The sequence below is a fragment of the Elephas maximus genome, chromosome 24, assembly GCF_024166365.1.
Source record: "Elephas maximus indicus isolate mEleMax1 chromosome 24, mEleMax1 primary haplotype, whole genome shotgun sequence".
Classification (NCBI taxonomy): Eukaryota; Metazoa; Chordata; class Mammalia; order Proboscidea; family Elephantidae; genus Elephas; species Elephas maximus.
Genome location: NC_064842.1, coordinates 20941942 through 20955608, shown reverse-complemented (window position 1 = coordinate 20955608; position 13667 = coordinate 20941942). Strand labels below are relative to the sequence as shown.

Sequence of the window (13667 nt, the reverse complement as noted above, 5' to 3'; positions counted from 1 at the left end):
GCATGGTTTAACTTCCACTGCATTCTCTTCAGTTTCAGAGTGGGAGGGGACTATATAAGGGCATGATACTTAGGAGGCCATTTTTAGAGATGAACTGCCATAGTAATTGTGTGGTAAGGATCAGCATGAATCCAAACCCCACAAAGTGGAGATGGATTCAATCCTCACATTCCCATTTCCTTGTCTCCAGCCACCGCTGCAATATTCTCTCTCTCTGACCCTGGCCACCTGGACCTAGGTCAGCACTTACAAGTTCAAAGGTCACTATCCCTTGGCACAGAAAATAAAGGATGTTATCCATGAGTACAAATCAAAAATTAATTGCTATCAAGTCGATTTTGACTTATGGTGGCCCTATAGGACACAGCAGAACTGCCCCATAGGATTTCGAAGGAACAGCTGGTGGATTTAAACTGTCAACCTTTTGGTGAGCAGCCAAGCTCCTAACCACTGTGCCACCAGGTTTCATTCCATGAGTACGGTGCTCCATTAAACTATCTCTATGAGGTCAAACAAGGCCCCCACATATCTGTCAATTTGTCATACTGTGGGGGCTTGCTTGTTGCTGTGATGCCGGAAGCCATGCCACTGGTATTCGGAAACCAGCAGGGTCACCCATGGAGGACAGGTGTCAGCTGAGCTTCCAGACTAAGACAGATTAGGAAGAAGGATAATCCGAAAAGCTGGAAAATATGAAGAAGAACAGGGCATCAGGATTGGAAGAAGACTCATTAACAAGCTGGGTTATGCAGATAACACAACCTTGCTTGCTAAAAGTGAAAAGGACTTGAAGCACTTACTAATGAAGATAAAAGACCACAGCCTTCAGTATGGATTGCACCTCAACATAAAGAAAAGAAAAATCCTCACAACTGGACCAATAAGCAACATCATGATAAATGGAGAAAAGATTGAAGTTGTCAAGGATTTTGTTTTACTTGGATCCACAATCTACAGCCATGGAAGCAGCAGTCACGAAATCAAAAGACGCATTGCATTGGTTAAATCTGTTTCAAAAGACCTCTTTAAAGTGTTGAAAAGCAAAGATGTCACCTTGAAGACAAAGGTGTGCCTGACCCAAGCCATGGTATTTTCAATCGCATCAGATGCATGTGAAAGCTGGACAATGAATGAGGAAGACCAAAGAAGAATTGACACCTTTGAATTGTGGTGTTGGCGAAGAATATTGAATATACCATGGACTGCCAAAAGAACGAACAATCTGTCTTGGCAGAAGTGCAACCAGAATGCTCCTTAGAAGCAAGGATGGCGAGACTGCATCTTACATACAGTGGACATGTTATCAGGAGGGATCAGTCCCTGGAGAAGGACATCATGTTAGGTAAAGTACAGGGTCAGCGGAAAAGAGGAAGACCCTCAACAAGGTGGATTGACACAGTGGCTACAACAATGAGCTCAAGCATAACAACAATTGTAAAGATGGCACAGGACCGGACAGTGTCTCGTTCTGTTCTGCATAGGGTTGCTATGACTCGGAACCAACTCGATGGCATCTAACAACAACAGCAGTAACATGAGGTCAAAAGGTCAGCAGTTACTCTAGAGCAAAGATAAGAAGATAAGGGCGCAGGGAAACTAGAGTAGTATAAACAGAAAAACCAGAACGCAATTAAAGAGGATATTGACACATTGTGAAAAGTGTAACTAATGTCACTTAACAATTTGTGTAAAAATTGTCAAATAGGAACCCAATTTGCTTTGTAAATTTTTACCAGAAACACAATAAAATATTAAAAAAAAAAAAAAAGGACATCATCCTTAAGTCTATCAGATAGGCAGTCACCAGCCACAAGTTTGAGGAGTCCATACAACACCCCAGCCTTCTGATCTGCTGGCCACAAATTCGGGGGTGATTTCCCACTATGCCTTCAAGCTCTGGAGTTCACACAACACCCTTACTTTCTGACCTGCTGGCTCCTACTACCACTTTGGGCTTGATAATTCACTGGAACAACTCACAGAATTCACGGAAAGTATACCATACTTATAACCAGAGATTTAGACTAGCCAAAAAGGATATAAATGAAGGGATGCATAGGGTGAGGTCTGAGAGGGTTCCCAATGTGAGGCTTCCATGTTCCAAGGGTTGCACTACTCTCCCAAGAGCAGATGTTCTCACCAACCAGGAAGCTCCTTAGGCCTCTGTGTTCAGGGCTTTTCTTTGCGAGTCCTGCATGATAGAGTAAATCATGCCTCCTGAAGCTAGGTGATATTTGCCTTCCAGGTGAGTCTTTTCTGACCTGGTCAGCCTCACTTGCCAGCACAAATTCTCAAGTGTCACCTAGAAGTCCCAGACTATGGTATCCCAGTTACTCCTATGGTTATTTCTCCAGAGCCAAGGATGAAGGATACCTTACTTAGGGTAAAATTAGGTCCCTTACCCCACAATAATATACCTTAAAATACTTTATTTTAGACATTAAATGTTATGTATGTGCTAATGAGTTAAAGAAGCCCTGGTGATACAATGGTTAAGAGCTTGATTGCTAATCAAAATGTTGACAGTTTGAATCCACCATCTGCCCCTTGGAAACCCTGTGGGGCACTATGAGTCACAACTGACTCAACAGCAATGAGTAGTGAGTTGAAGCTCAATTCTAGGGGCAGTCAATTACACTAACAAAGAATTTGTATATGAAGTGCCATATATAGGAAGGACTATACTAGAGGGGCTGCCACTATAAGCACTCAGCTATTCAAATCTTGATCAAAGCTGGGCCAGAGAGGTACAGTCATAAGCAGCAGTTGGAGTCACAAGTGCGGTATGAGTTCAGGGAGCGGGGGGCCAAGAGCTAGAAGCCAGTCAGATCTCTGCAGTAAGGAAGATATCCATCATCACTCACTTCATGTATGACAGCCTTGACTGCGCCTGCCAGACAACCGTTGGAACTGACTTCCTGTCTAAGATAATGTACTTGGAGGATTGAACAGTTCAGCTACAGCTATGGAACACAGCTGACCAGGAGCATTTTTGAAGCCTATTTCCTAGATACATTTGTGATTCAGCTATTACAGTGGTTGTCTATGACATCATGAACAGTAGTTCTTTCAGGAAGACAGATAAATGGATAGAGGATGTACAAGCCGAAAGAGTTGATGATACCATCATGTTGGTGGGTAACAAGAATGATCTGAACAACAAAAGACCAGTCTCTGCAGAGAAAGGGGAAGAAAAACCCAGAGACCTCAACATAACATAATGTTTATTGAGACCAGTGCCCAAACCAGTTACAAAGTGAAATATCTATTCCAGTTTGTAGCTACCACCTTTCCTTTCAAAAGTGATTCACCTCCCCTGAAGGAAGGGGAGAGCCTTGGGTGAAACCTTCTTGCAGCACTGGGGGATTCCACCCTTTCTTCTCTGACTGCTGAAAGATAGCTATAGAGGATGCGTTTCTACAGCAGATGGGATACCTCAAAGGCCAATACAATTTATTCTTCTTTTTCTTTTTTTTTTTTATTGTGCTTTAGATGAAGGTTTACAGCGCAAATTAGTTTCTCACTAAACAATTAATACAAATATTGTTTTGTGACATTGGTTGCCAACCCCATGACGTGTCAACCCTCTCCCCTTCTCGACCTCGGGTTCCCCATTGCCAGCTTTCCTGTCCCCTCCTGCCTTCTCATCCTTGCTGCTGGGTTGGTTTGCCCATTTAGTTTCATTTTTTGAATCTGTTTAATCTTTGGCTGAAGGATGAACCTCAGGAGTAACTTCAACACTGAGTTAAAAGGGTATCTGGGGGCCATACTCTCAGGGTTTCTCCAGTCACAGTCAGACCAGTAAGTCTGATCTGTTTTTGAAATTTAGAATTTTGTTCTATATTTTTCTCCAGCTCTGTCTGGGACCCTCTACTGTGATCCCTGTCAGAGCAGTCAGTAGTGGTAGCCGGGCACCATCTAGTTGTCCTGGACTCAATTTAGTGGAGGCTGTGGTAGTTGTGGTCCATTAATCCTTTGGACTAATCTTTCCCTTGTGTCTTTGGTTTTCTCCATTCTCCCTTGCACCAGATGGGGTGAGACCAGTGGAGGATCTTAGATGGCCACTCACAAGCTTTTAAGACTGCAGATGCTACTCAGCAAAGTAGGATATAGAACATTTTCTTTACAAACTATGTTATGCCAACTGAGCTAGATGTTCCCCATCTCCACTCTTTTCTTATCTGCTCCTTCAATAATGACTGTCCTTTGAGAAAAAAAAAAACAAAAAACTAGGTCACGTAGTTGAGTGTCCCTTGGTGGGAGAGGAGTATCTCAGGCCAGTGGGGACAGGGGCTTCCTGGGGCCAAGATTTGGTGTGACAGGGTCCCTGTTATCACTTGACTCCTGTGTCTCCAGGTGTGGTAGGGGATTCTTTCGCCTGGGAGGGAAGCAGCTCTTCCTCTGGCCACGTCTTGTTGAAGGGGGAGTGACTCTCCTTGCTGATGATGTTATATATAGTGAATATGAGCCATTGAGGTGACAGGGACCTTAGAGATCATCAAGTCTAACCTCTAAACCATGAACTTTATCTCCTCGTACTTACCCTGGCATGTTCCTCCACAAGCTGATCACAGAATTCTGCATTTTTTCAGAAGGTTGCTTTCTCATATACAAACTGCTATCTTGAACAAGTGTCCATGTGGTACACCCATATTTCATTGGCCTTGACTTTCATCATGTTTGTTGTAGAACGTGCCAGTAGAAGCATTCACCAGCTGAAATGCGCCCTGAGAGAAGGTGATGGCACAGTTGGAGAAGATACACTAGATCCTTCATATAGTACCAGTGCAGGAAATGATGACACTGGGGCTGCCTGGCATGAACTGCAACACAGCCATGCTGGTGAGTTTGTGAATGTCAGTTCTAGCTGGAACAATACAGAGTGAATTCTTTAACCTCCGTAGAGTAACGTCTCCAGTCAATCGTCCACGTTACTGCTAGGATTTTATTTCCGAAACACAAATCAGATAATATATTCCTTTGCTTATTTATTTATTTTTTTCCTTATGCAGTTCCAATTCCTGTAGGCTAAGGTCCAAAATCCCTAGAATGACATAGCAATGTTTTCCTAAGATGGCTGTGGCTTACGTCTCCAGCCTCACTTCTCTATTGTAAGCATTGATCCCATGTAACCATGTTCTAGTCATACCAATTTCCTGGCCATACTTCTTTGCCTTTGCATGTTCTGTGCCTTGTAACTGGAATGTTTCTCATCCTTTTTGCTTGGTAATTCTTGTCCATCTTTCATGGTGAAAACAGGCACAATTGGCTGCTTTTCCTCTTCTCGTAGCACTATGTATAGCTCTAGGTCTGCATATAAATGTGTTATACTGTTTTGTATCTGTAAGAGTATCTTTCTTGCTCTCCAGATTCTTAGCTTTTAAGTAGCAGAGATTTTTCTTATATTTATCTTTGTATCCGCAGTGAATAACGGAGTTATTGATGCATAAAATACATTTAAACAATATCTGTTGGATGGGTAGAAGGATGGATGGGTGGTGATAAACCATGGATCTCAAGTAAGGTTAATAAACCAATTGCTTTTGCTCTGTAGTTAATCAGCTCAAAGCTTTGTTGCACCGACAAGCAGCCAAGGAAAGTGAGATATCGCCATCAAGAAGACGAAAAATGTCACCTTTGGTGAGTATCAATTTCTGCAACTGGACAAAAGCATTGTTTTTCTAGCTGTGTTTTAACTTTACAGTGTCATTTTAACAGTACATGTTGTAAGTAAATTCTAAGCGGGCATGCTAATAAAGCAAAACATTAAAAGAAAAAAAAACAGTAAAAAGAAATTCTCTTCCCTCTGATTACTTTGGATGAAGAAGAGAGACTTCCGTGGCAAAAGGAATCCTAGTAATTTTACTTATTGTTTACTTGAAAAATGGAACAAGAGAACAGTTTGGAGAATTTACTTTGTGACTGTTAGCAAATATATAAAGGGAACAATACATGGAAAAGATAATGTTTAATCATTCCTTTTTTAGAGGTCAAGCCGATAGCATTATTGAAGTTACTTAATTATAATTCTGCCTCCTTTGTGATACTCTTTTGAGTGTCAAAACTGAAGTGTGTGGTATTATACTGCATTTTAAAATATATGATTATAAAATTGTGAGAGATGAGAAGTTACACTCTATTTGTTCTGAAATAGTTCTTTTACTGCTTTGATAGAATGTATGATTCCTGACAGAAGCAATGTGATATGCTAAAGGCAAAAATAGGTGTGGAAAAAAGATCTCTAGATTCTGCTTAGATGGCTAAAATAAAAACCTGAGCCTTAGATTTATCTCGGGTCTACCATGTACTGTCTAGAAAAGATCTATCTCCAGAGCTTTTGTAATAATAAGATAAGATATTCAAAATTCTTTAGAAACCTCTGAAATGTGACACAGATATAAAGTATCATAGCAACAGTAAGCACTTTGCAGTTTCAATATGTGACTATAACTGGACACAAACTCTACATGTTGGAAACTATGGAAACATGTTACTTTACTCAAAACTGAAATGTCAAAACCCCCATATTAACTCTTCATTCCAGCCTTTTATGCTTAATTCCTACTTTAGAGCAAAGACCTTCATGCTCTGATTTAAAATCAGAAAAAGCGTGTGTCAAGGTTATATCTTTTCACCATATTTATTCAATATATGCTGAGCAAATAATCTGAGAAGCTGGACTATATGAAGAAGAACATGGCATCAGGACTGGACAAAGACTTATTAACAGCCTGCTATATGCAGATGACACAACCTTGCTTGCCAAAAGTGGAGATGACTTGAGGCAGTTACTGATGAAGATCAAAGATCATGGCCTTCAGTATGGATTACACCTCAAGAAAAAGAAAAGTAAAATCCTCACACTGGGCCAACGTGATGGATTGACACAGTGGCCACAACAATGGGCTCAAGCATAACAACAATTATGAGGATGGCGCAGGACTGGGCGGTGTTTCGTTCTCTTGTACATAGGGTTGCTGTGAGTCCGAACAAACTCAACCGCACCTGACAACAACAACAGAACAACTTATTTTTTTAACTGTGGATATTCAAAATGTATATCCCAAAATGTATATAGCCTTTTCGGGTATATATAAGTGATTTCTTGGCACATTTTCCACAGAATGTTAGCTTGAGTCCCCCCCCCCCATTAATTTTTCTCTATGTACACATAATAATAATTCAGATTTGCCTATCTTGTGGATCCAACTATTAATATAAAATATGTAGACATTATTGCTTTCTACTTACCACAGGTAATGCATTTAATTAAAGTTACTTGGATTTTTAAATCTCTTAAATATGTCAAAAAGCAAAGCTGTCCTTAATTATTCTGCCCTCAGAGCTGATACTTCACCATTATTTGGAATCGGCAGGACTGAGAAACAGGCTTTCCTCAGGGATCATCTAACCAAAAAAAAAAAAAATACCAGTCGATCCTTATTCTCCCTTTTCCTGGTTTCCTTATCTTTCTTTCTTTTTCTTTTTTTTAGCCTGATGACATGGCATACGATTTTATAAGCCGTTTCAAATTCTTCTTAGAACAATGTCAGATGTACAGTAAAGGTCAGTTCCAGGGAGGCTACAGAAGCAGGTAGCGTTAACACTTTTTCTGAAATCTCTTCACTGAGCTCTTCAGAGAAGTGTATCTCACAGTTCTGTACGGTGCTTATCTGCTTCAGAGTTCTGATCTCAGAGGCTTTGTGCTCCAGAACAGCATAGTATCTCTCAAATTGCCTTCAGTACCAGGATCAAAATTCAAAAACCATCTTATTGCTAACATGGCCTTTATAAGAAGCAATTTTACCTCATGGGCATATACTTGGCATCAAACACCTATCTAAAGAGCTCTTCTTTAGAGAGCTGTTATGCAGTTTTAGCGAGTGATCCTCTTCCATGGCAGTTACTAGGAGAGCGTTGCCCCCTTGTATCTGAGCATTACTGAATGGGATGACACATATTCAGAAGGCTCAAATAGTTGGCTCATCCCAAGACTGTTACACTATTCCAGCATTTTTATGTTTGTCATGTACTTTTTAGAGCTACTTTTACTTTCTTTAAAAAATATTATTAGCATCCCTAAATCTTGTCCATTTGTGGAATGTATATGACAGAGAAATAAATACCATTAACTACATGGTGATCTCTTTCTCCTCGATGTATATATATCACAGTGTCATGGGTTAAATTGTGTCCCCCAAAAATATGTGTCAACTAGGCTGTGATTCCCATTATTTTCTGGTTGTCCTCCATTTTTGTGATCTGATATAATTATCTTCCATTTTATAATGTGTTGTAAATCCTAACCTCTATATGTTAATGAGGCAGGGTCAGTATGGGGTGTATCTTTAGGTACAGCCTTACGAGAGTCATACCCTTACTCAAGTCACACCCTTTCTTGAGTCATACCTTTTATGTTACAAGAGAGAAAAGGAGAGCAAAGTGAACAGAGAGAAGAGGGACCTTACTACTACCAAGAAGGAAGAGCCTGGAATGGAGCATGTCCTTTGGACATGGGGTCCCTGTGCTGAGAACCTTCTAGACCCAGGGGAAGATTGATGACAAGACACATGGAGATCTCCAAGGACCACGAGGTCTACAGATGTTGAAAGGAGACAAGGACCTTCCTCCAGAGCTGACACAGGGAGAAGGCCTTCCTCTAGAGCCAGCAACCTGAATTTAGATTTCTAGCTTCCTAAACTGTGAGAAAATAAATTTCTGTTTGTTAAAGCCACCTGCGTATTGTATTTCTGTTATAGCAGCACTGGATAACTAAGGCACACAGCAATGCTATATTAAGTATGGAGAGGTTATACTGATTCTTTGCTAAATTTAACATATTTAATTTGGCCTTTTTACTTCAGAGTTCATCAACAGATGAGGAAAACGATGTGCCTACTTTGCACAATCTTGTCCCTATCATTAATGATCAGTCTCAATACATTCATCACTTAGAGGCAGAAGTAAAGTTCTGCAAGGTAAGTTTTCCACTGAGAGTTTAAATCTACCTAAATTAAAGTTATATATTAATTATTGCTTGTATAAAATTTTGCTATTGTTAATTTTCATTTTTATACAATACATTGACAATTGCCATCCTTATATGATTGAAGGGAGTCTCTGCTGGCACAAATGGTTATGAGCTGGACTACTGACTGAAAGGTTGGTGGTTCAGACTCACTCAGAGTTGCCTCAAAAGTAAGTCCTGGCTGTCCGCTTCTGAAAGGTCACCACTCTGAAAACCCTATGGAGCAGTTCTACTCTGCTTGCATACGGTTCACCATAAGTCAGAACTGACTCCGCAGCGACTGACAACAGCAACACGTGATTGAAAAGGCCAGTGTGTTACAGCAGCTTGGGGATGCTGGCTCTTGACCATACCACTGCTGAGTGCTTATTTTCCCAGTAGCCCATAACTATGTCTAATTGTTTGATAATATGCTCTCAGGTTTCCAAATTTTTCCTTTCTACCTCATTTACTTTAGCACAGCAATACTTTGGAAAACTAATACCAATCATTCTCCCACACTTGTCAACCTACTAAAACTGTAGTGCAACAAGCAGGGATTCTAAGCTGGTAAACTAAATTTGTTCTGTTGTCAGTATTAAGTGTCTTGCCTTGACCTTGAATAGTAACAATGGCTCATAGAGAATACTGAGAATAATGATGAAGAAGCCCGATGCATTTGTAGCACTGGAAGGTTACACTTCTTGACTATATGCAGCTTAGTATGTCATTAATGCCACTGGAGTCTTTCTGCCTTCCCAAAGCACATTATTTTTTTTTCTTTTTCTTTCTTTCTCTCTCTCTCTTACTTTCTCAATACCAGTACATCATCAGACAGGGTGATATTTTTATAGAAGTTACTGACAGTTTTTACATCATGTGTTACATTTTTCACATTTTGGCTACTATTAAGATGCAAGGTCAGTATGTAGCATAAGGAGTCTTTAGACATCTCATTGTTTTGACTTTACAAGGACGTTCCTGATCTTAGCTTGTCATTTTCTGTTTCTTCCTGGAGGACAAAATCATTAATACGCAGTGTTCTTGAATTACCAGTATAACTGAAATAATATCCTGGGAATCATTCCATTAACCTTCCCCTAAGGTATTGTGGGTAAAATTTACCATCAGAATAACAAATAAAATAAACTTACCATTTTGTTGGGAAGATAGCACTATTACCTACGAATACCATGGCCAGCAGTACAATCCAAAACCCACTGCCATCAAGTCGATTCCAACTCATGGTGACCCTGTAGGACAGAGTAGAACTGCCCCATAGAGTTTCTAAGGAGCGCCTGGCAGATTTGAACTGCCAACCCCTTAGTTAACAGCTGTAGCACTTAACCACTACACTACCAGTGCCTCCAGCAGTACAATAGAGAATATAATGTAGTCCTTCACTCCCTGGTGCCAACTATAATTATAGTAAGAGGAGAATGTTACTAAAAGTTAAGAATGTTAACTTTTATGTTTTTATGGGAATGTAAGATCTTGACACAGTTTTAAAGGAAAAGGATCATTTAGGTTGGCAGAAGGGAGAAGAAAGGTATAGAGAATGGTTAACAATGAAAGGATACATTCAGGATGAATGTGGTTTGTTTGCGGGGCCATAAGGTATCCTGTCTATCTTCCTACAATGGAGGACATCTCTTAGAAATAAGTAATATATAGCAGAATTGGTAAAGTGGAAGATTATGGAAGCCTTCAAAGTCAGACAGTTTTAATTGGAGACTTTTAATAAGGGAGTAATGTTTCAGAGGCCTAGAAATACTTTTTAATAATAGCTTTGGTCTTTTTTGAATAAAATAATAAGGAATTTTCATATATTACATAATAGCTTTTGATTGCACTTGTAATGACGAGTAAGTATTTTACCATCTGTCTATATCAATATGTTTGGCACATTTTTTCAGAGTGGCATACCATGTAATAGCAGTTCTAATTGTTCCTTATCTGTAATTCCTTGTACTACACCCTGAAGGGCCAAGGAAGCCCTCATTATCGCATAACTCTCAGAAGAACTGTTTTATTCACAATTTCCCTCCACCTGGCTACCAGTTCATAGATAATCATTTTCATTTTTTCGTGCCTTTCTGTCTCAGAGTGTCCCACTGTGTAGTCCTCTGTTGGCTTTCAACAAGCTATTAGCATTTAATCATGAATGATAATATATTGTATCATATTTTTTCAGCAATCTAACTTGTTCTTAAAAGTCTTTTAGGTAAATATTTAATTAAAGTCTTCCTATAATCCTTTTTTATAATCCTTGATCCCTTGGAGAAAAAAAGTTGTCAGAAACCATGCATTAAGAGATATGGCTATCAGCAGGCCCTCTCCTACACACCCCAACTTTCTTTTTGTTTGGTAGCTGATGTTTGAATTACCTTTTTGGTCTACATATAATGATTGCATTTCAGGAAATACAGAGCATAAATCTCCCATGCTTAATATTATGTTGAACCCTTTAGTAATCAACAAGTAAAAGCACTGTTTAAAAATATTGAACATATTTGATCTTTACTTCTGTTTTTTATAGGAAGAACTCTCTGGAATGAAAAATAGAATACAAGTAGTTGTGCTTGAAAATGACAGGCTCCAGCAAGAGCTGAAATCTCAAAGAGGAGAAGATACGATGAGAGAACAAACACTTCTGGATGCATCTGTGAGCGTTTTTTTTTTTTTTCTTCTGGCGTCTTTTTTTTTTTTTAATTTAAAATTTTTAAAGTGTGCTTTAGATGAAGGTTTACAGGACAAACTCACTTCTCATTAAACAGTTGGTATACATATTGTTTTATGACATTGTTTAACAACCCCATGACATATCAACACTCTCCCTTCTTCACCTTAAGCTCCCTATTAACAGCTTTCCTGTCCCCTCCTGCCTTGCCCCTGGGCTGGTGTGCCCCTTTAGTCTCGTTTCGTTTTATGGACCTGTTCAATCAAAAGTGAGCTAAAAGGGGCCATATTCTTAGGGTTTCTCAAGTCTCTGTCAGGCCAGCAAGTCTGGTATTTCTTTTTTAGTTAGAATTTTGTTCTAAATTTTTTCCCCAGCTCTGTCCAGGACCCTCTATTGTGATCCTTGTCAGAGCAGTCAGTGGTGGTAGCTGGGCACCATCTAGTTGTACTGGGCTCGGTCTGGTGGAGGCCGTGGTAGATGTGGTCCCTTAATTCTTGGACTAATATTTGCCTCGTGTCTTTAGTTTTCTGCATTCTCCCTTGCTCCCGAAGGGGTGAGACCAGTGGAATATCTTAGATGGCTGCTCACAGGCTTTTAAGACCCCAGGTGCTAGTCACCAAAGTAGAATGTAGACCATTTTCTTTATAAACTATGTTATGCCAGTTGAGCTAGATGTTCCCTGAGACCATGGTGTGAGCATTTTTTAAAGCCATAAATTTTATTTCCATTTGCTTAATTGGGAAAAAAATTCAAACCTAAAATTTACCTAAAAAAAAAATCATACACAGGAGTGTACAGTGCTGCTGGGAGAGAGAGATTTGAAGTCCTAAGAAAAGAGGGTACCTTGCTCCAATTACATTTGTCTTTCTTCTTCTCACCCCAGACATTCCCTCCTGTCCTTTCTTCTAGCATCTCAACCGCTAGAAGTTTGGCAGTACTATGCCAGGATTTGCTTGAGGCCTCAAAAATTAAAATTCACTGTGGTGGAATGAATCCTGAAATAAAATGATTTGTTAGTGGCTAATATCTACTCCAGTTTCCTCTCTGAACATACCATTTATGTTTTTTCCATATGGAAACAACAGGTTTGAAAGCAGGAAGTGTGTTATAGAGGAAGGACTTTGAGGCCTTGTGTTAAATCCAGAAGCTGCTCAAAACCTTAGCTTAGATTTCTGTTGTATTTCTCTAAATTCCCCTTGAGCACTGAAATCCTGTAAGTCTGATTAGCAGCAGGGTGCCACAGAAAGAACATCGGCCTGAGGGTCAGAGGATCAAAATAGTAGTCTTAGCATTGTCCCTAACAAGCTGATTTTTAGCAAGTAATCGTGGAGGGCTTTCCATGGCTTAACCTCTTGTCTCCTCAGTTTCTTTATTAGTAGTTTGAGAAGACTGACCTACATTAGGAGTTCTTAGATTTTAGTATGAATAACAATTATTTGGGGTAATTGTGGACAGTGTAGATTTCTTTTATCCCCTAAAAGTCTGATTGAGCAGATTTGGGTTGGGTCCTAGAAAAATGAACTTTTTAACAAGTTCCCCATTTGATTTTGAGGAACAGTAGACTAGATGATCTCCAATTCTGTGACACAAGATTCTTGTGGTGATATTTAAATAGCACGCCAACTTATTATCTGTTTATGTTCTTTTTTATGTCTTATCAGAGATGCTTCTGTCTTAAAAGTTTTTCACTCTTTTGCTATAAAAACCAGACCCAAGCCTGTTGCCATCCAGTCGATTCTGACTCACAGGACAGAGTCGAACTGCCCCATGGATTTCCAAGGAGCAGTCGGCGAATTTGAACTGCTGACCTTTTGGTTAGCAGGCAAGCTCTTAACCTCTGCGCCACCAGGGCTCCAGCTCTTTTGCTGTAGGAGGCAGTTAATCACAGCTTGTTTTGTTTTTTGAGACAAATTAATTCAAGTTACCATGGGGGAAGCTTTAATGCTTGTCTGTTGCAGCTTTGCAATGGACTTTGGTAGT

The 13667-nt window shown here is 39.7% G+C and overlaps 1 protein-coding gene across 7 annotated transcripts in view; it reads left to right on the top strand.

The window, feature by feature from the left end:
- SDCCAG8 (SHH signaling and ciliogenesis regulator SDCCAG8) overlaps positions 1–13667 on the top strand; it is a 242418-nt gene that overhangs the window by 15200 nt on the left and 213551 nt on the right. For all 7 annotated transcript variants that reach the window (XM_049868130.1, XM_049868124.1, XM_049868126.1 and 4 more), the window contains exons 2-5: positions 4690–4842; positions 5555–5640; positions 8865–8978; positions 11547–11672. In XM_049868130.1, coding sequence (XP_049724087.1) covers positions 4690–4842; positions 5555–5640; positions 8865–8978; positions 11547–11672 — 479 coding nt within the window. The remainder of the gene's footprint in view (positions 1–4689; positions 4843–5554; positions 5641–8864; positions 8979–11546; positions 11673–13667) is intronic.